The sequence below is a fragment of the Fusarium pseudograminearum genome, chromosome 4 (genome assembly GCF_000303195.2).
Source record: "Fusarium pseudograminearum CS3096 chromosome 4, whole genome shotgun sequence".
In the NCBI taxonomy this organism is placed as follows: Eukaryota; Fungi; Ascomycota; class Sordariomycetes; order Hypocreales; family Nectriaceae; genus Fusarium; species Fusarium pseudograminearum.
The window spans coordinates 6217707-6236187 of record NC_031954.1 but is presented as its reverse complement, the minus strand read 5'-3'; the positions used below and the strand labels follow the sequence as shown (position 1 = coordinate 6236187).

Sequence of the window (18481 nt, the reverse complement as noted above, 5' to 3'; positions counted from 1 at the left end):
CAACTGAGCTACGGAAGCCGTCCGATTGTTGAAAGCAAGACGTAGATCACCACCCATGAATCTGAGGAGAACCAGCTCGCCGTCGTTCACCTTGTGAAACTGAACGTTCACAAGCGGTGGCCATGTTGGAAGAAAGCAGAGGGCTTCTAGCCTCGAAGATTTATCGAAATCAAATGCGCCCTATCCAAGTGGGCCCTAGTCTATCCGTTGTCGCTCCTAATTGCTAACTATATCATGTCTTGTCATTCATACATAAATCCTCGAATCCCCCTTAAAGCCGACGGTTTCTTATCCTTCTTTGCACTTGCTTCGTCCTTTCCCTTGTCCTTTGAGTCCTTGCGAAGTCGATTTTGAGTTGCAGTAGCAAACAGGTCAGAGTGACTTCTCGCAAGTAATCGCCCTGCCTCTCCACGCCCAAATCGGAGATGATCCGGACTCATTGACAGAGACGACGTATCCGGCGACCCTGGAGGGTGTGCCCAGCCCGCTGATTTGGGCGACATCGCACCTTCGAGCCTTTGATCAAGAGGCGGCGTAACATTGTACGCAGTGCCTTCTGCAACATCGGGACTCGACAGCATACGGGGTGGTCTAGTCTTCATCATGACCGGGCTTGTTGATACAGAAAAGGAGCCCTGCTCGGCTTCCGGAGAATTTGATGTCTCGATCCTGAGCTGACTGGGTTTTGTTTCCGTCTTCATATCCAGGAGAGATGACTGCAGGGCTGTGTACTTGCGCATCAGAAGATCGCACTGCTTCTGTAGCTCAGCTTGCTTTTCTCGGCTTGCTGCGAGCATCGACTCGATAGCCTCTTTCCCGCCTCGAGACGGTCGAGTTCTTTCCTCGAGGGCCTCGGATAGCTTGGTTTGGAGTGCTGCGATTTGGCTCTGGAACAATCTCCTAGTCCGATCTATCTCACCCTCACGGCTGGCAAGCTGCAGACTCAATGCCTCCATCTTGCTCTCGGCTCCTGTAGCAGCGGCGACGGCTCTCTGTTGCTCCAGTTCCTTGGCTTGGTAGTCGCGCTCCACCCTTGTGAGCCTGGCCACTTCGCTCTTTAACCGGTCAATTTCAGCACTGTGAAGCTCGATTGACTGCATGTTCTGCTTCCAATTGACTTCCTTGACCTCTGCATCACATAGGAGTACCCGTAGCTTGTCACGCTCTGCCGTAGAATTATCCAACTCCTTCTGAAGTGTCTCGTAGTCTGATTTGAGTTTCTTCGACTCGTCACGCAGCTTCTTAAGCTTAGTGGAAAGGTCGGCCTCCCACTTCTTCGCGAGAGCACGACTCTTCTCAGACTCCCTCCGAACCTGCATCTCTGCCTTCTTGGCCTCTTCGAACCGATGCTTCAAATTACGATTGGTGATCAAAAGGTTTTGGGTCTCCGCCTCCGTCACTGCCTCGTCCATATGCCGTCTTCGCAAATCGCCAATATGCGCCATGTGCTGCTGCTTCAGATACCGTTCAAAATTGAGGTCGTTCTGCAGTAACAGAATTTGGCGTTGAAGATGAGATACTTGCGAGTTGGTCTCAGTCAATGAAAGAGGGGTACTGACAGCTGGGCGTGCGCCCAACGCTGATGGGCCGGGCCGATCTGCAACAGAGTCTTGGTTACTGAGTGAGAGCGATGGAACGCTGTCGTTGGCCAAAGACTGATGTAGACCAGACTTGATGGCTTTGTTAGATTGGATCATATCCTGTAGCTGTGTATGAGATGCCGACTGGATAAGGTGAGGCCCCAATGTTGGGCTGTCAATACTGGGCTCTCTTATCCTGGCATCAATAGAGTTCCGAGTAGAAGGGATACTTGACTGAGACCCTCGTCGAATCAGCGCAGATGGCCGGCGACTACTTGCTATAGAATCCATACTAGCAGACATGGGTAAATGGTAGCCACCAGTAGCCTCAATTGCAGTCCTATGGAGTGATGGATCTTGGCCCTCTTTAGCATGTACCTCATTCAATGTGAATGTCTCCGAATTGGACAAGGTCTGTACGACAGATTGATCAGATTCTGACAGGGTGCACAACGCCATGCACTCAGCAACCACTTCAGAGGCTTCACTCTTGATCCACCGGCCAAAATCAGTTTTCTCGGAATCGATTGTGAGAGTGAAAAAGTTGGGATGAAGCAAATGACACCGCCGGAACCTTTCTGACTGGTCTCGTATCTCAGTGGGCTGAACTTCCATATCGTTGGCGTTAGCTACGTTGGCGTGCCGTAAGTATCTCTGGGGCTTGCGGATGTAGTCCATGAAGTTGATAGGATATAAACCATAGAGTATGGTGTAGTAACTGAGAAGATGATAAATAGGGTGGTCATCAACTTCTGCTTCGTAACCACACTCTTCCCAGCTGGTTGAATCTGCGTCTTCTGCCTGCGGCTCAATTATTCCAGCTCGCTCTCGCGACCAAAACAGCAGCCTGGAATAAATGTTGAATAGCGTAGGCAAATGCGGTACGAGCGAACTTGGCATCTGTGGTAGAAGCATTGTGAGAACTGTCAGTGCAGCTGACACAATAGTTGTTGAGCTGTCCTGCTGCAAGCATCTCATTATATCAGTGAACAGTGGTGTCTGTAGAATTAGATGAAGATGCGGCGGCTGACTCTGAAGGTAGTCACCCAAAAACCGTAAGACAGCCTTGCGGTACTGTTTTTTGAGAAAGTAACGATCTAGAGCTGTAAAAAGTTCCTTGTCCGAGTTAGAGAACGGGTCACAGGCACGATGTTGGGCACAAGCCTACCTTGGGATGCTTCTTCCCAAACTGCACGAGAGCTTCTCGAGTTATTCTTTCGTTGGGTTCGAGATTTGATAGAGCTTCAGATACTGACGGATAGAGTTTCTCCATCCATCCTGTGAATAAACGGTCGATCAACGGATTAGAAGCAAGATCAGCCTCAGACCCATCATGGTCCTCTTCCGCAATCTTGATAATCTCCATAATATTGGCCAGGGACTCTTCCACAACTCCTTTCTCGGGGGAGGACTTGGACAAAAGTGCAGAACAAGAATCCCACCATGCAAAGATACGCTCGGGAGTCCGGAGTGTCGATAGCAGCTGGCGAAGGATAGTTAGGAAGGGCGCACAAGTGGCAGGCCTGTCCTTGACGTATTTGTCGAAGATGGAGAACAGCTCCTCTTGCAGACGATCGGCTGCAGCGTCATCTTGCTTCTGGTGTCGACGGAGATAGGCATCGATGGTCTGTACTAAGTCGTCGGGGAGAGAAGGGGTTGGCTGCGAGAGGTAGGCAACGATCGCCTTTGAGAGGTCCTTTAGCGACCTAGACAAGTGGGGATGAGTGTCAGCGAGGAACGGACAAGTAATTCTCGAGGAGTTGAGTGCTGCAGGAGCCAAAGGAGGAGATGAAATGGAAGATCACGAGGCACGAGTCGCGGGGTGAGGGGAACTCGCAGAGTTGATGCATGGACGGTAGGAATTTGGGATGGAGTTTTCTGCAGGGAGTAGTATGACGTACGCTGATGAAGCCATGATTGGCGTGACGGCCTCATCCGTCCGGGCTCGGGCTTGTGAAACTCAAGGTGAGCAGACCAAGGTGGTGAGGCCCGTTTCAATGCGGATCATGGATTGAGTTCTTGATGCTGCTGGGAGTTTAACCTTGGTGAAGCTATTCGGTAACACTTGGTGTCGGGCACAGACAGCACGATTTTACGGCGCGGCGCGGCGCGGTTGACCTTGCAGCTGATTCAAAAGGTGGTGCGAGTTTGTGGCGTCGAGTGGAGCGTAGGTACCCGCTGGCGGGGAGGTGGTAGGAGCTGGTCACTGAAAACAGCGGATAGAAGTCGTGCCATAGAGGGGCAGCCTAGCAGTCCAGGCACTTCAGTGATACAATCCATAGTGGGGTCCGGCAGAAAGCTGATCGGACGGCCACCCGCTGAATCCAGTCGAATCCCAGTATTGTCCCTTATACTTTTCCGTCGCGGATGGAGAGAGCTTTCTCCGGGGGTACCTTAGACTTGAGCCAAGACCCACCCATCGAGCTAACAACCCCGCACTTTCCTCAGCTAGCGCAATTGCAGACAAGACTGTACATGACTTTGTGAATAGCAGATCACACCAGATATCGAGCCACCTTGAGCGAGTCGCCAGTCACCAGTCGCCAGTCTAGTTTGACTGAGGTGGTTGCAGGCGGGCAGCTCAGTTTCAATAGATGAGGGGAAGGCTTCAGGGCAAAGCAACCACAGAACATTCCTCGCTGTATTTAAAAACGTCCATCTGCTCTTGCTCGTCTTCTTTCTCTTTTCCTTCCTTTCTCATCCTCATTCAGATCATCAACATACAACCAAACAAATTCGACTCCACTTACAACATCAACAACAACAATCACTAGTAGCCAGCACCATATCTAGTGCTTGCCTACTCAACTCATATCCATTGACTTTTCAATCCGTCACAATTCTTCTTCAAATCAAACCCTCTTCCAAACCCCCAACAATACCGCCAAGATGAGTGCACAGAAGACCTCGGCCATCGCTGACCAGGAGCCCGTTGACGTTCTCTTCGCTATCCACGAAAAGTTCGATCTTCTGGATTTTGCCGGCGCGCTCGAGGTCTTTACTTCTGCCTGTCACAACTTCCAGGATCCTGAGAGTAAGTAATATTCCTCTACCCGTGTAGTATAGTACAGTGCAGTGCAGTGCAGTATCACTCGATTTGGTTTCGGGATGCGTTGCAGTGTGCAGTACACTACAGTACAATGCCCCATTTGGCTTTACCCCTCCCGCTGATCACTTTACCCCTTCCGACAGACAGCAAGGCCTTTGAGGTCACCATCGTCGGTCCCGAAGCCAAGGTCATCTCGGACCAGGGTGTCGTTGTTGGCGCCCAGATCACCTACAAGGAGGCACACGACCGTCTCGAGGACTTTGATATCCTCGTCGTCGTCGGTGGCAACTCCAAGGAGGTCGTTGCCAAAGAGCTTCAACCCCTCTCCCTGATCACCGACTTCTCAGAACTTCAGAAGCGTGATCCCGCTCGCGAGCGCACGATCCTCTCTATCTGCACCGGTGCCCTCTTCCTTGGCAAGCAGGGCATCCTCTCTGGCTTGTCTGCCACCACCCACCCCGATTACCTTACTTCATTTGAGAATATTTGCAGCGATGCTGCTACCGTAAACCTCCAGGAGCGTACCGATGTGGTAGAGGACGCTCGTTATGTTGTCAACAACCTACGATTTGATCTCGGTGAGGACGAGAGCCCATACATCCGCCGTAAGTCCGATGCTGGTCAGGGACGTCGCCCTTCGGCAGCCCGGTACGTTATAGTTTACCCCACTTTATCATGCATTGAGTTTGAGACAGTCAACTGACTTATGATGACACACAGAAAGGGAAGCATGTCGTTCAAGGACTCCAACACACGCCGTGAGTCAATTGTTCGTCGTGCCGCCATGCGACTTGGTGGTCTCCGTGTGGTGACATCCGGAGGTGTCAGCTCTGGCATTGATGCTGCTCTGTATCTTGTCAGCGCTCTGATTGATGATGCTACTTCGTTGGAGGTGGCCAGGCGCCTTCAGTGGACCTGGAACAAGGGCGTTGTCGTCGATGGTCTCGACGTCTAAGATCCCTGGCAGTGAGTGCCGTGTACGAATTAAGAGTTTATGATGGGCTCAGGCATAGCCCCGATTGAGACCAATTTCCATGTATTTATGTATTTGACAGCTGAGCGTGAGGAACCCTAAGAAAATACCAAAAAGACTAGGAGCTCTCTATTTAATTCAATTGTTTGGTCGACTTTCAAAATCGTGTCACAGCTACTTGCATTGAAGTTGAAGTGATGAGAATGGATGCGTCTACCTAAGGTTTGCATCGTCGTTGAAAGTGCGGAGGTTCAGGTCACGAAGTAACACTAATATGCCACAGAAGGGTACACAGCCATACAATGACGCGGGACCCACACAAGCTCGGGGAGCTCCAGCTCTTAATTCGTAACGCGGGATGTGGTCAGGTCGTGTGATGAAGTCGGCCATGCCCATGAACCAGGGGGAAACAGGGGTCATGGCGGGTCAAGTTCAGGACATCACCTCATTCCTACTGAGCTCAGCAAAGACGGACAACAATAGAAACACTCGTAGCTCCTTTCGAACAAGCTCATCAGAACATACGTTGGAGAAGTAAGGAAGGGGTTGTAAAGAGTAGTATCACTTGAATCGTGGAATTCGGCGAGGGCCTATGCTAGTTAACTCATGGTTGTTTAAGCCAAGACATGAGGGTGATAGAACTCATGATGGTCCGAGAAACACCATGAATACGAGTATGACCCTTTGTGATGGATTTACAGTCCTTGGAAAGGCCATAAGTATACACCCAGATGATGACCTCTGTATTACGCCAGATTTACTCCTCTTGCTTGCTCTCAATGGCTAGGTAAACATACCCAGGCAACAATTGGATGGTCAAGACTTACTCTGTTGCTCATGGCCCACCCATAGCTGCATGCGGCACATCATAAGACGACATGTGACCATTGTCATCACTTTGACCCGGTTTTTGTATATTTAGGCACTGTAGAATGCGATAGTTAGGCCATGGTAAAACTTTCGATGCTCAAGACACGTCCTCATGGCTCTATCTTTGTGCTTCATAACATCTCAAACTTCCAATGAGTGAATCAAACCTGTGGCGTTACCTTCCCGATGTGGCTGAGCTCAGCGCGAGTGGGTCAACCATGCTGACATAATGCTTCTGTACTGTGACACATTATTGGACGACACAACTTGCTGGTGCTTAGATTTGCGACGGGATGAAAGAAGATTGTTTCAAGCTTTCTACAACTTCAAGTTTCGTCAAATTTTTTCATCCCTATCTTGAATTTCCTTCTAGTACCAGTGTTCTGGACTCAACACGAAATTCTATGCGAATACGTTTTAAACATTGTTAGCTCCAACGGTTGCCCAATTCCTCCATCATGACCGACTGGGCTAAGCTGAAGGTCGTTGACCTCAAAGCTGAGCTTAAGAACCGCGATCTTCCACAACACGGTCTCAAGGCAGATCTCGTCGCGCGACTAGAAGAAGCCGACAACGAAAAAGTGGAGATAGAGGCACAGGAAGAACTTGAGGATGCGCCTGCGACCAACGAATCCGGAGGCGACGAGCCAACCGTCGAAGAATCAGATGTCGCGAAGCCAGAACCCCAGGACGCGATCGATGAACCTAAACCTGTAGACGAGAAGCCTGATAGCGAAATGGTAGAAGTGGAAGAGAAAGAGACGGATGAAACTACTGCACCAGTTGCCGATGCCGAACCAAGTAAAGGGGTTGACAGTGGGGATAAGGAGCAGGAGATTGTTAAGAATGGCACGTCAGACGAAATATCTCAGGACGCAGATATGGTAGTCAATGTTCCAACCGCTGGAGACGAAGTCGACCCCCAATCGTGCGAACCAACAGTGGAGGATAAAACCAGAGCGGGAACAGTGGCCAGCACTGTTGACTCTACACCCTCCCATTCCCTCGAACCAACACCTGCTGCCGAACAGCAAAAGCGGAAACGTCGCTCTCTCTCACCACCACCCACCGAAGAATCTATTGCACGAAAGCGCGCTCGCACAGAGGAAATTGCCGACGACGGCGCCAATCCAGATTCGCGCCAGGAAGACCCGCTGCCTGACACTGCCAACGAACCTGCGCCGATGAATGTTGACAGCGAGCCACAAACAAAGGAAATCCAAACCGAATCTTTACAAGACCCCGCGCCAGAGTCTAAAACGCTTGAAGGGGAAAATCAACAGGATATGGATTACGAACGCAATGTTGCGCCAGCACTACACCCAGCCACTTCCGCCCTCTACATCAAAAACTTCATGCGTCCTCTTCGACCCCAGGACGTCAAGTCGTACCTCGTTGAGCTAGCGACACACCCGCGAGATCCCCTCGACAACGATATTGTGGTAGAATTTTTTCTCGATCAAATCCGCACCCACGGTTTCGCCATCTTCAAAACTACTGCTGCAGCGTCGCGCGTTCGCACAGCACTCCACGACAGTGTTTGGCCCAACGAGAGTAACCGCAAGCCGCTATGGGTTGACTTTGTTCCTCCCGAAAAGGTTCGCGACTGGATTGATACTGAACAAGCCAGTGGTGGCCCACGCTCTGGTGTGCGATGGGAAGTCATCTACGACGATGGACCCGACGGCGTAATTGAAGTCCACCTCGAAGAAGCAACCTCTGGCGCAGGACCTCAGCCAGGCGCAAGGCCGCAGGCGGGCGCCGCAATGGGCATGGACTCTATCCCCGTAGGCCCTAGGGCGCTGCGCGATCCCGCTATCCCCACAGGGCCTCGTCCTGTCCGCCCTGGCACTGGTCCTGGTCCTCGGCCTCCTCCTATTAATCCTGGCGGCGCATCTAAAAGAACCAATGCTCATCCGGTTATATATTATCAACCCGTATCCGAAGACCTCGCCCGCCGCCGCATCGACAACATGCGCTCTTACTACACAAGTAGGCGTGATGGTGGTGACTTTGGGCGCGAGATCAACCGCTACTCGTTCGAGAACGGCACTTCATTCGTTGACAGAGGCAAGGAAGTATTTGAGGGTATCCGTCCTCCTCATCGTGAGCGTGGAGGTGCGGGTCGTGACCGTCGCGAGCGTCGCGGAGGTCGACGTCGACGTGGCGGCGGTGGTGGTGGCCGACCGCGCAGTGATCGTTATATGCCTCCTCCACGAGACGATCGCCGCCCCCGTCGTGGCTCTGTATCCGATGATGGAGATACTCGGATGAGGGATTGAAGAATGTATACCATCAATACCAGATAGTATAAGCAATGAAAAGGACAGAAACCTTGACATGTCTACATCTGGATCTGAGACGTGGGCTGGAGCTACATGCCTTGAAGGGCGGCGTTGAAGGGAATAAAAGGGGCAACGACCCAAGGAAATAAACACAAATTATGATATCAGTAAATCGACCTGTACTTTTAATTTTAATTACTGTATTGATACACCATACCTGCGCCTTGTGGCTTTTTGAACTAGCTATGAGCAGCAACATCAAGCACTTCCCTCTGAGTGCTGTGTTTGTAGTACTGGGTAGTTTTATTTTATTTTAAAATAACCACACTACACTAAACACAAGATGGAACAGCATATAGATGGTATCACAATAATTCTCATTCGATGCTACTTTACATATAACATTTCTTCTTTAACAAAAGCAACCGTTTCCCTTGCTCCCAAGAAAACACAACCAGCGTTACCCAACTACCAATCCCAGACGCCAAAATTATCTCAGACTCTTCATTTAAGCAGAAGCGGCAAGAGGAGTGGGCTCAACACCGACACGCTCTCGGCTCATGATGTCGAGCATCAGAGGGGTAGGTCGGTTGTCCTTGAAAACGACCTGGTTGCTCTTGGCGAGCTGGACGTTCTGGAGGTACTTGTCGAAGAGGTAGGAGCTGTCCATGGGACCACCCTTGGCCTCGGGGTGGAACTGGGTGGAGAAGATAGGCCGGGTCTTGTGAAGCATACCCTCGTTGGAACCGTCGTTCAGGTTGACAAAGTATTCCTTGAAGTCGCTAGGGAGAGTGCTGGCGTCGATGGCGTAACCGTGGTTCTGGCTGGTGATGTGGCAGAGACCAGTGGTCAAATCGAGAGCAGGGATGTTGTGGGCTCGGTTACCATACTTGAGCTTGATGGTGCGAGCACCGACAGCAAGGGCCAGAAGCTGGTGACCAAGACAGATACCCATGATGGGAATGTTGGAAGTCTCCATAAGGCGGGCAAGGTTGTGAACGGTAGCCTGGCAATGAGTAGGGTCACCGGGACCGTTGGAAATGAAGACACCGTCAAAGTGCTGCGAAACCTTGTGGATGGGGTAGTCGTAGGGGAAGACAGTGACGGAAGCACCTCGGCTGACCAGGCTGCGAAGAATGTTCTCCTTGACACCACAGTCGATGAGGGCAACGTGAAGAGAGGCACCAGGGGACTCAACAACGAAGGGAGCCTTGGTGGTAACACGCTTCACAAGGTTGATTTGACCGGGGTCAACGAAGCCCTCATCCTCATCGGCATCGTACTCTTCACCAATAGAGATTCTAGCCAGGGAAGAGCCTTGCTCTCGAAGGTGAGTAACAATGGCGCGGGTATCGACACCAGAGATGGCGGGAACACCCTCTCGGGCGCACCACTCGCCCAGACTCTCAACGGCAGTCCAGTGGCTGTAGTTGACAGCGACATCAGAGACAACGATACCAGCGCACTGGACGTGGGGGGACTCGAAGTACTTGAGAAGGTTGAATTCGTCGCGGGCGGCGGAGGGAACACCGTAGTTGCCAATCAAAGGCTGGGTGAAGACGAGGATCTGTCCTCGGTAGGAGGGGTCGGTCATGGACTCGGGGTATCCAACGAGAGAGGTAGTGAAGACAGCTTCACCAGAGATGTTGGCGTTGGCGCCGAAAGCCTTGCCCTGGAAAACGGGACCATCCTGTTGAATCGTAAGCTTGGAACTGGGAGGGAAAGTTCTTTGAAAGAACGTACTCGAATAGTGAGAGTAGCGGGGAGAGAAGCAGCAGGAGCAGTAGCTCGAACAGCAGAGAAAGGCATAGCCCTGCCCTTGCTGCCAGCAACAGCCTTCTCGGACAGGTATCGGACCTGAAGCATAGTTCGGCCTGAAGCCGACGCGGACTTGGCCGCGGGGTTGGCGAAGGAAGCCAATCGGGAGAACATTTTGTTAATTGTCGTTTGTTGATTTGTTAAGTTGATTCAGAAAAAGGATAGTCGGTTGGCCAGAGATGGTTCTTTAGCAAGACTGGGACTTCCAGAGGTGGTCTATATCAGTGTACAGAGGTTAGTTTTCGTGTCCGATGGCAGGTAAAGGAGGTTTCAAGCGGTGAGCCAAAACCAGTCAAGGGTACGAACCAGAGAGATAATCCTGCAGCGAGACAAGTTAGCATTAGGTCAATTGAAGAGTTGCGAGTATCTTGGCGGTGGTAAAGGAGGGATTGATTCGATAGATGTCAAGCTGTAGCTCCCACAACTTTTTGTTGCAGAGCCACGAACTGAAATGTGTTTCATGGATGGCGGGGCTGATACACACATAATGTGTATCTCACAAAAAAGCAAACGTACCTGCGAGGTGAAGATCGAGGGGCGCCCGTTCATATGGGCGGATTGGGAGACGAGCTCAAGTCGAGGGTATAAGAGGAGATGCAATCGTGTTGCAAAAGTGTTGAGTCAGACTTTCTTTTTGAATGGAAGGTTTCCAATTATCGCGAGGATATCTTTCTGTTTAGAGTAGAGAAAAAAAAGAGAGAGAAGAGTCAAGAGGTGGGAAGTTGGAAGAAAAGTGTAAGACAAGGCAAGGTGCGATCCCGCTCCGCACTCCCGCCGCGACTGACAACACGGCCTTGGTCATTGGCAAGTTTTTTCGGACTGAGTGGGTTTCTCACTGTAATTTTCCCACTGGCGGATGTCCGATGCCGCTCTTCCGCTGAGAAAACTATGTAGGGCGGCTCAAGCGCTCCGCTACAGGGCACTAAAAGAGGTTCATAGGTGCCCCGCTGCCAGGAACTAGACCCTTGGGCCAAGATCTCTGTCAGACTCAGTCCTCCGATATCGTTTTTGGTGTGAGAGGAGAGGCTTTGATCTTTTTTTCTTCTCTTTTCTCTTGCTTTTGTGACCAACACCAATCAATTCCAATTACACGTCACATTCAGCTCTTCATCGCGATTTACAGCCTCTTTTAGTCTCATATTGATTTGATCTCCAAATACCTTCCAATTGCATTGCTCATTCTTTCTTGATAAACTGTATTATCTATATCCAGCAACATGGACACTATACTCTATGCTCACGAGACTTGATGTCAACAACGACCTGCTTGACTCGACTGAGTCAAGCATCGGCCTGTCTTTTATCATGTCATGTCAAAATGGAGCAGATTTGATCCACTGCCCCCAGACGCCTCCAGAAATGTTGAGATCTCATTTGATTCGCCCTGGTTGGGGATTTTCCACACTGCTGGCGGTCAAAGCCTAGAAACTGGACTAGAAGCTAGAAGCATTTGTAGCGTAGCACTGTCGATCCGTTCTGATAAGAACCTTGTGGAGCCATTGCCCAGTCCTGCCAGGAACACGGCATTCGGTAGTCGGGATCTGTCGAAACAGGGAACCTTGCACGACCTGGATTTCGGATCTTGGATCTTGGCTCCCAGCTCTTGGTTGTGAGATAAGGATAAGCTCTCAAGCTTCAAGAATAGGTATCAGTCTTTCTTACCGGACTGCTGGTAATAAACCCCACAGAGGCTTAACGTCTGGGTCTTTGATACGGCGGTGCTGCAAGATGTGTGTCTTATCTACGGTCCCTCTACAGGCAAGTCTGTAAATCCCCACAAGAGCCACCTTTATAATACCACATTGATCATCATTTATTCTATGGCACCCCAGCGTCTACAAATGGATTAATGGAAGCCAAGTAATTTCATCCGTGAAATCCACAAGATCGAAATCTCCTCTACGTGAGCGAGGCTACGATTTTTGCAATTTTCTCCTCTGATACCCATGGCTTCACTAACACCAATCCCTTGATTTTGTGCAACATGGGCTTATACAACGTTCGATGCAAAGATATAGGAAGGCATTGAATACATTGGATTATTATATCCTTTGAAACACTTCACTTAGGTCTGTGTTCAGCACAAGTCCAAAACATGCAAACTCTCAAAAAGACCACATGAGTTATTTTACCACGTACTGCACTACAGTATACACCGAGTAATTTCAAGCAGATAGTCACGAGACACACAGTTGCTCCAAGCAGGTTGATGTGAAAGTTCTGTTGGAGATCGATACTTGGGCATTCAACTAGGTTATACCGGGGCTAAAACTTATACTATGTAATACGGGCTGGAAATTATAGTACAACGGTAACAGGCTTTAGTTTATTCACTACTCTTTCTATTAATTTACAGAGCACCAAGCTCCTTGAGCTTGCTAACCAGGCCACCAACATCCTCCACCTTGCCACCACCCTGTCGAGCGGGAGGCTCTGTTGCGAGTTAGCATGAGCACCAAGAAACGGTTACACTATCATGAAAGCGAAAGCTTAACTTACCGACAACCTTGAGTGTCTTGAGACGATTCACTCCATCCAATCCAAAGTCCTCGAGCTTTGTCTTTTGCAGATTCTTCTTCTTGGCCTTCATAATGTTGGGCAGACTTGCGTATCGAGGCTCGTTGAGTCGGAGATCCGTGGTGATAACCATGGGCAGCTTGGCGCGCACCGTTTCGACACCACCGTCCACCTCCTTTGTAACAGTAACTTCGTCGTTGGCGCCGAATTCAACCTTGCTCGCCTGTGTAGCCTGTGGCCATCCCAAGAGACCCGCCAACATCTGACCCGTCTGGTTGGCATCGTCGTCGATGCTCTGCTTACCCAGGACCACCAGGTTGCTCTTCTGTTGTTCCACAGCCTTCTGGAGAAGCTTTGCCACTGTCAGGGGCTCGATCTCCTCGCCCTCCTTGAGCTCAACGTGGATGGCACGGTCTGCGCCCATGGCCATGGCTGTTCGTAGCACATCTTGCGCTTTGGGTGGGCCTGCAGAGATGACGCAAATATCCTCGACACCACCGGGGGCGCGCTTCTTCTCTCGGATTCGCACTGACTCTTCGACTGAGAGTTCATCGAATGGGTTCATGGAGTGCTTGACGCCGGCTTTCTCGACGCCCGTCTGGGACTTGTTGACTCGGGGCTTGACCTGCAAAGGCTGTCAGCGTTTTGTGTCTTTCGATTGGCGATTCTGGTTTCCTTACAGCATAGTCGATTACCCGCTTCACGGGGACAAGAATCCGTAGTGCTGACATGTCGTGCTGCTGCTGTTCAATGCGAGGTCTAAGTTGTCGAGCGACGAGACATTCACAAAAGCCGGCCAAGTCGTCATGGCAAAGCTCGGCGCGGTACCGGCTAGGGCCGGTCTCAGTCCAACCTCGGCCGACGGCCCACGTGACAAAATCGCCGGCCGAACCAGCGATGTCGGGATTTCGATATTTCCTTTGTTCTGTTGATCGTATTACGGGTGAAGATAACTTTATTTATTTCGGCTACCTACCCAACAGACTACAAGTACATTCCTAGAAGATTGCAATTGCAAAGAAATAGCTGCAACCATGGTAACAACAGCTCTTGATCAACGTTGAATCAACGGCAACTTGAACCCAAATGCCGAGTTCAGCCACAAATAGCCAGCTCGGTACTGAATCATTCACGGGCCCGGCTTATAGACAGTAGCAATGCTGAAGTGATCCCATAAAACTTGAGTGTCGTGGAGAGACTAGCTCCGTTGATAAGCACGCCTATACTCCAATGCTACAACTCCCTTACATCAACAACATATAGATCTAGTTTCCCATCGTATACTACATCTCCGCTCACCAATCATCCCACGCATCATCCTGCTTCTTTGGTGGAGGGGCTGTCGCGTTCTTCTTACCCATGCCCATGGCACTCGTTCCGATAGAGTTATTGGCAGGTTGTCTCTGATCGGCCAAGTTGGAGAACTCGTCCCAGAAACTCTTCTTGCTCTCATCCAAAGGAGCATCCCGACTCTTCTGTTGATCAGGTCCCTCTACGAATCTGCTGAAGCCGTCCTGAGCATTCTTGCCTGCTGCTTGAGCCTGCTTTGCAAAGGCAGAAGCTGTTAATTGGGCTTGCTTGGCAAAGTCACCCTCGGCGATCTGATAACATGTTAGAATAAGTCCGTGAAGTAAACAAGGGTTACGAGTTTGGCCAGCGTACCTGCTTAGCAGTGGGCTGAATGTAGCCATCGTTCACTGTCTTGGCGGTCTTTGAGACGGTTGACGTAAACCACCCAAATCCTTTAGTCAAAGTCGCGACGGCATCTTTCTGAAAGTCCCCAAAGCCGAGGTCATTGTCTGACTGGCTGGGTCCAGGTGTACTTCCAAAACCAGCATATTTTCCTCCTTGACTGGGTGGCAGATGGTCGGGTCGCGAAGCGTTATCGGCTCCAAGTCTTGAGAAATATTGGTCGTCCACTTTGACCTTGCCTCTTGATGCCGCAGGGCTCTCATTGCGGTTTGTGCTGCCACTCATGGGCGTTCCAGTTCGTGATGCTGGCTTCTGGGGCGCGGCGGCAGGCTTCTTCGCGCCAGGAACATATTCGCGGCCCTCAACCTTGCAGCTCAATCTCTCTTTCCACTCCTCGCCAACTTCACCGCTGTATCGCTCCGCGATAGTCGAGTCTTCCCATGTGATGCCCATCATCTTGTTCTGCTCGTGCTCGTCAAAAAAGTTCCTCCATCCCTCGTTGCCGCCAAGTCGCATTCGTTCAATTTCGCTCGATTTAAAGGCGTCCATAGAGATACTTCGGACAAAGGAGATGTGGACGCCGAGACCTCTATGCACACCGGCACATGAAAGGCAGATAAAGATACCGAATTTGGGAGACGCCCATTGCGGGGATGGCGCATTGCAGTCGCAGCAAATATTGTTCTTGGATTCCTTTTGCAGAGTGGCGAGCTATTTGCGGATTCAATGTCAGCATGTGTGAGCGCATCACAAAGCGACCGGGCGATTGAGGACAGATTCAGTCGTTGGAAAAGGGATAGACGAAGAACTAACCTTGGACCGCGTCTCGGGATCAACCTCCCACATACCCTTGGACGCCATCGCAAAGGTCGAATGACTGTATGAACTGATGATTCTACTCCGGAGAGTATATGTGCGCAGGTACGGATAGGCAATCGCTAAGATGGGTTGATGTCCAGTCGAAACTTCGAAAACGAATTCAATCGTAGATGGATGGATGGATGAATGAATGGATACGGAAGGGAGACAGGCGTATTAGTGCAACAAGTTAGTGGCTGGCCCCGAACCCATGCCCCCTACCTTGCATCTACACCACCCAGCATCCAGTCAGAGCTCGCTTTATTGGAGCATGGGCCTAATTCCTCCCGCGTCCGTGTTCAAGCATGCCATACTTGATGTCTCGTTAAGGGGCTACGTTGGCGGGGCACTCTGTCCATGAATAGCAATGATAACACAAATAGTAGGTAAACGACGATGTTCTAGACCCATCATATGTCCGGGCACTGTTAACCACGTGAGCGATAATAACCAATCCAATGTTGATTGTCTTTTTAATCAAGACCTCATCCTGAACTGTGTATGCTGCCCTTCAGCAAACGCATTTCGACTGCCCATTAAGTCAAGTCAAGGTCAAGCTGGCCACAACCAAAGCCAAATCCACGAACCCTGCAACACTAAGCTCCACAACTCTATTGGGTTATCAAGCGTGCATTGTCATGTACGATTACTAGTATTTTCGCAACTCGCCAACACCGTGGATCATGGTCAATCAACAGTCACGTAAATCACTTCATAATTTCAACGAATGCCCCATTCATGATAGCGCTAAACTTTTCTCCCTTTCCACCCGCGTCGGTGCAAACTAGTATACATCCCAGCAGTAGTGAGGTGGAGAAAAGGTGATACAAATACAAGATAACAGAGGGCCCGTGAATGTTTTTGTGTCCCGATCATGGAAATATTAGTGTTTTGATGTGAAAAGTAAAGGTTGACAAAGTAGACCCCATCCCGAGATTCATCAGAGTTCGATTTGCTCTTGCCTATGTCCCCCCCAAAAAAAAAACTCAGGTAAGGTGGAAAAACCTCAATCTTTCTTTTCATCGTTGTAGCGAGAATCTACTGTAAGAGAAATCGTTGAAATCGCATGCCCAAATCGTTAGAGTAATCATCATGACATAATACGAGGTTCATGTCCGTGAAACTCGCGCCGTGCCTTTACTTAGGCAGTAGTGGCGGGAGTGGTAGAGGCGGGAGTGGCCTCAGCAGCCTTGGTGGCAGCGGGAGCCGCAGCGAGAGCCGCAGCAGTGGCGGCAGGGGCAGCAGCCGCGGCGCCAGTAGCAGGAGCAGCCGCAGGGGCAGCCTCAGTGGCGGGAATGTTCTCCTTCTGGCCGTTGGTAGCATCACCCTCGTGCTGCTCCTCATCGGTCTTATCAGGGCTGTCAATAGCAACCTTGACGGCGATCTCACGGCCCTCAATCTCCTTTCCGTTCATCTCAGTAACAGCCTTCTGCTGAAGCTCCTCAGAAGCCAGAGTGACGAAACCGAAGCCACGACCCTTGCGGGCCTCACCACGAGCCTGAAGCTTCTTGATCATGAATCGGGGAATGGGTCGGAGAGCAATCTTGGCAGAAGAGGGCTCGTAAGCCTTGAAAAGCTCAATAAGCTACTTTGAAGTCAGTATACAGCATAGAAAGGCAAAGCTTCTATGTTACTGACCTTGTCCTCGGTCAGGTCGTAAGGCAGGTTAGCAACCATGACCTTGGTCTTGGAAGGAATTCCATCAGCGGGGGGACCACGCTCACGGCGCTCACGCTGGGGGCGAGCTTGGGTCTTGGAGGTCTTTGCATTTGCGTCAGTGTTGATCTTGTTTGTGATATCGGACAGCGGTTGAACCTCAGTGGTGGCAGGTGCGGCAGCGGCTGCGGTGGCAGCGTCATCGGTGGCAGCAACAGCCTCAGTAGTTTCGCCCTCCTTCTTCTCAGCACCCTCCTATAGCATTGTCAGCAAACGTTTCAGGAATCGTGACACCCAGGTATGACTCACACGGCCAGCGCGGGCGGTGCGGCCTCCACGGCCACGGCCGCGACCGCGACCACGTCCAGAAGCTCGGCGGCGAGAGCCCTCGGCACCAGAGCCATCACCGTTAGCACCCTCCGACTTCTCGCCAGCAGGCTCAGGCTTGCGAGCGAGCTGGACGGAAACCTTGCGCTCCAGGATCTCCTTGCCGGAGAGCTCCTCAATGGCACGCTCGGCCTCAGTGGGAGTAGAAAGATCGACGAAGGCGTAGCCAACGGGGCGGTCGGTACGAGGGTTCTTAGGGATCGAGACAGACTCACTAATGGCAGTCAGTATATGTTAGGTGGAGTTCATGATGGGGTGAAGGCATGGTAGAATAGAAGTTCAATGTGCAGGCCATCACCACATGGGATGCGGAGCTAAGCAAAGGAGAGTGGGCATTTATTCTCCATTCTGATGTCAGAGTGAGACATGGTCATGGGGAAGGGGCTTTGCGCGTTCCTGCCCATGACCTGTCGTCGATGTGAAGTCCAGGGAAGGAGCTCATTGCGACAGCCGGGAGACACGTGTCTCCAGTGGCGGGGCTTCCACACGTTGGAGTAGAGACGACGGCGGCGGCGTGGAATTGATGAAGAGTTCGGGTGCAAAGATGAAGTTGAATAGAAGAAAGAACTTACACAAGGTAGCTCTTGAAGAAATCCTTCAACTCCCCCTCAGTTGTCGCATAGGCCAGGTTGCCAATGTAGAGGCGGCGGCCCTCAGCAGCACTGGCTGAGGCAGCCTCGTTGGCGGCCGTCTTGTCATCGGCAGGCTTGTTGCTGATGGAGGTATTGCTCAGAGCGTTGGCGACGTCATTAACGGCAGCGTCCACGTTGGCGTTGTTGGTGTTGGCGGTAGACAT

At 51.0% G+C, this 18481-nt stretch overlaps 6 protein-coding genes across 6 annotated transcripts, besides 4 other annotated features; 2 read left to right on the top strand and 4 right to left on the bottom strand.

Annotated features, from left to right (window-relative positions):
- Window positions 1–242: 242 nt before the first annotated feature.
- FPSE_00922 (uncharacterized protein) lies at window positions 243–3495 on the bottom strand (the record flags this gene model as incomplete). Its single annotated transcript, XM_009254042.1, has 3 exons — window positions 243–2696; window positions 2749–3286; window positions 3482–3495. The coding sequence occupies 3 exons, from the start codon at window positions 3493–3495 to the stop codon at window positions 243–245; spliced, it is 3006 nt and encodes a 1001-aa protein (XP_009252317.1).
- A 974-nt stretch (window positions 3496–4469) lies between these two features.
- Window positions 4470–5584, top strand: FPSE_00923 (uncharacterized protein; the record flags this gene model as incomplete). The annotated part of the gene is made up of 3 exons (XM_009254043.1): window positions 4470–4614; window positions 4773–5277; window positions 5350–5584. The coding sequence occupies 3 exons, from the start codon at window positions 4470–4472 to the stop codon at window positions 5582–5584; spliced, it is 885 nt and encodes a 294-aa protein (XP_009252318.1).
- Window positions 4636–4667: a microsatellite.
- Window positions 5585–6930: 1346 nt separating the features above from the next.
- Window positions 6931–8754, top strand: FPSE_00924 (uncharacterized protein; the record flags this gene model as incomplete). Its single annotated transcript, XM_009254044.1, has 1 exon — window positions 6931–8754. The coding sequence occupies one exon, from the start codon at window positions 6931–6933 to the stop codon at window positions 8752–8754; it is 1824 nt and encodes a 607-aa protein (XP_009252319.1).
- Window positions 8755–9058: 304 nt separating this feature from the next.
- Window positions 9059–9079: a repeat region.
- A 186-nt stretch (window positions 9080–9265) lies between these two features.
- Window positions 9266–10689, bottom strand: FPSE_00925 (uncharacterized protein; the record flags this gene model as incomplete). The annotated part of the gene is made up of 2 exons (XM_009254045.1): window positions 9266–10447; window positions 10501–10689. The coding sequence occupies 2 exons, from the start codon at window positions 10687–10689 to the stop codon at window positions 9266–9268; spliced, it is 1371 nt and encodes a 456-aa protein (XP_009252320.1).
- A 2236-nt stretch (window positions 10690–12925) lies between these two features.
- On the bottom strand, window positions 12926–15645 carry FPSE_00926 (uncharacterized protein; the record flags this gene model as incomplete). The annotated part of the gene is made up of 6 exons (XM_009254046.1): window positions 12926–13008; window positions 13075–13717; window positions 13773–14010; window positions 14392–14693; window positions 14755–15495; window positions 15598–15645. The coding sequence occupies 6 exons, from the start codon at window positions 15643–15645 to the stop codon at window positions 12926–12928; spliced, it is 2055 nt and encodes a 684-aa protein (XP_009252321.1).
- A 127-nt stretch (window positions 15646–15772) lies between these two features.
- Window positions 15773–15799: a microsatellite.
- Window positions 15800–16783: 984 nt separating this feature from the next.
- Window positions 16784–18481, bottom strand: FPSE_00927 (uncharacterized protein; the record flags this gene model as incomplete). Its single annotated transcript, XM_009254047.1, has 4 exons — window positions 16784–17227; window positions 17281–17553; window positions 17608–17899; window positions 18258–18481. The coding sequence occupies 4 exons, from the start codon at window positions 18479–18481 to the stop codon at window positions 16784–16786; spliced, it is 1233 nt and encodes a 410-aa protein (XP_009252322.1).
- Window positions 16788–16935: a microsatellite.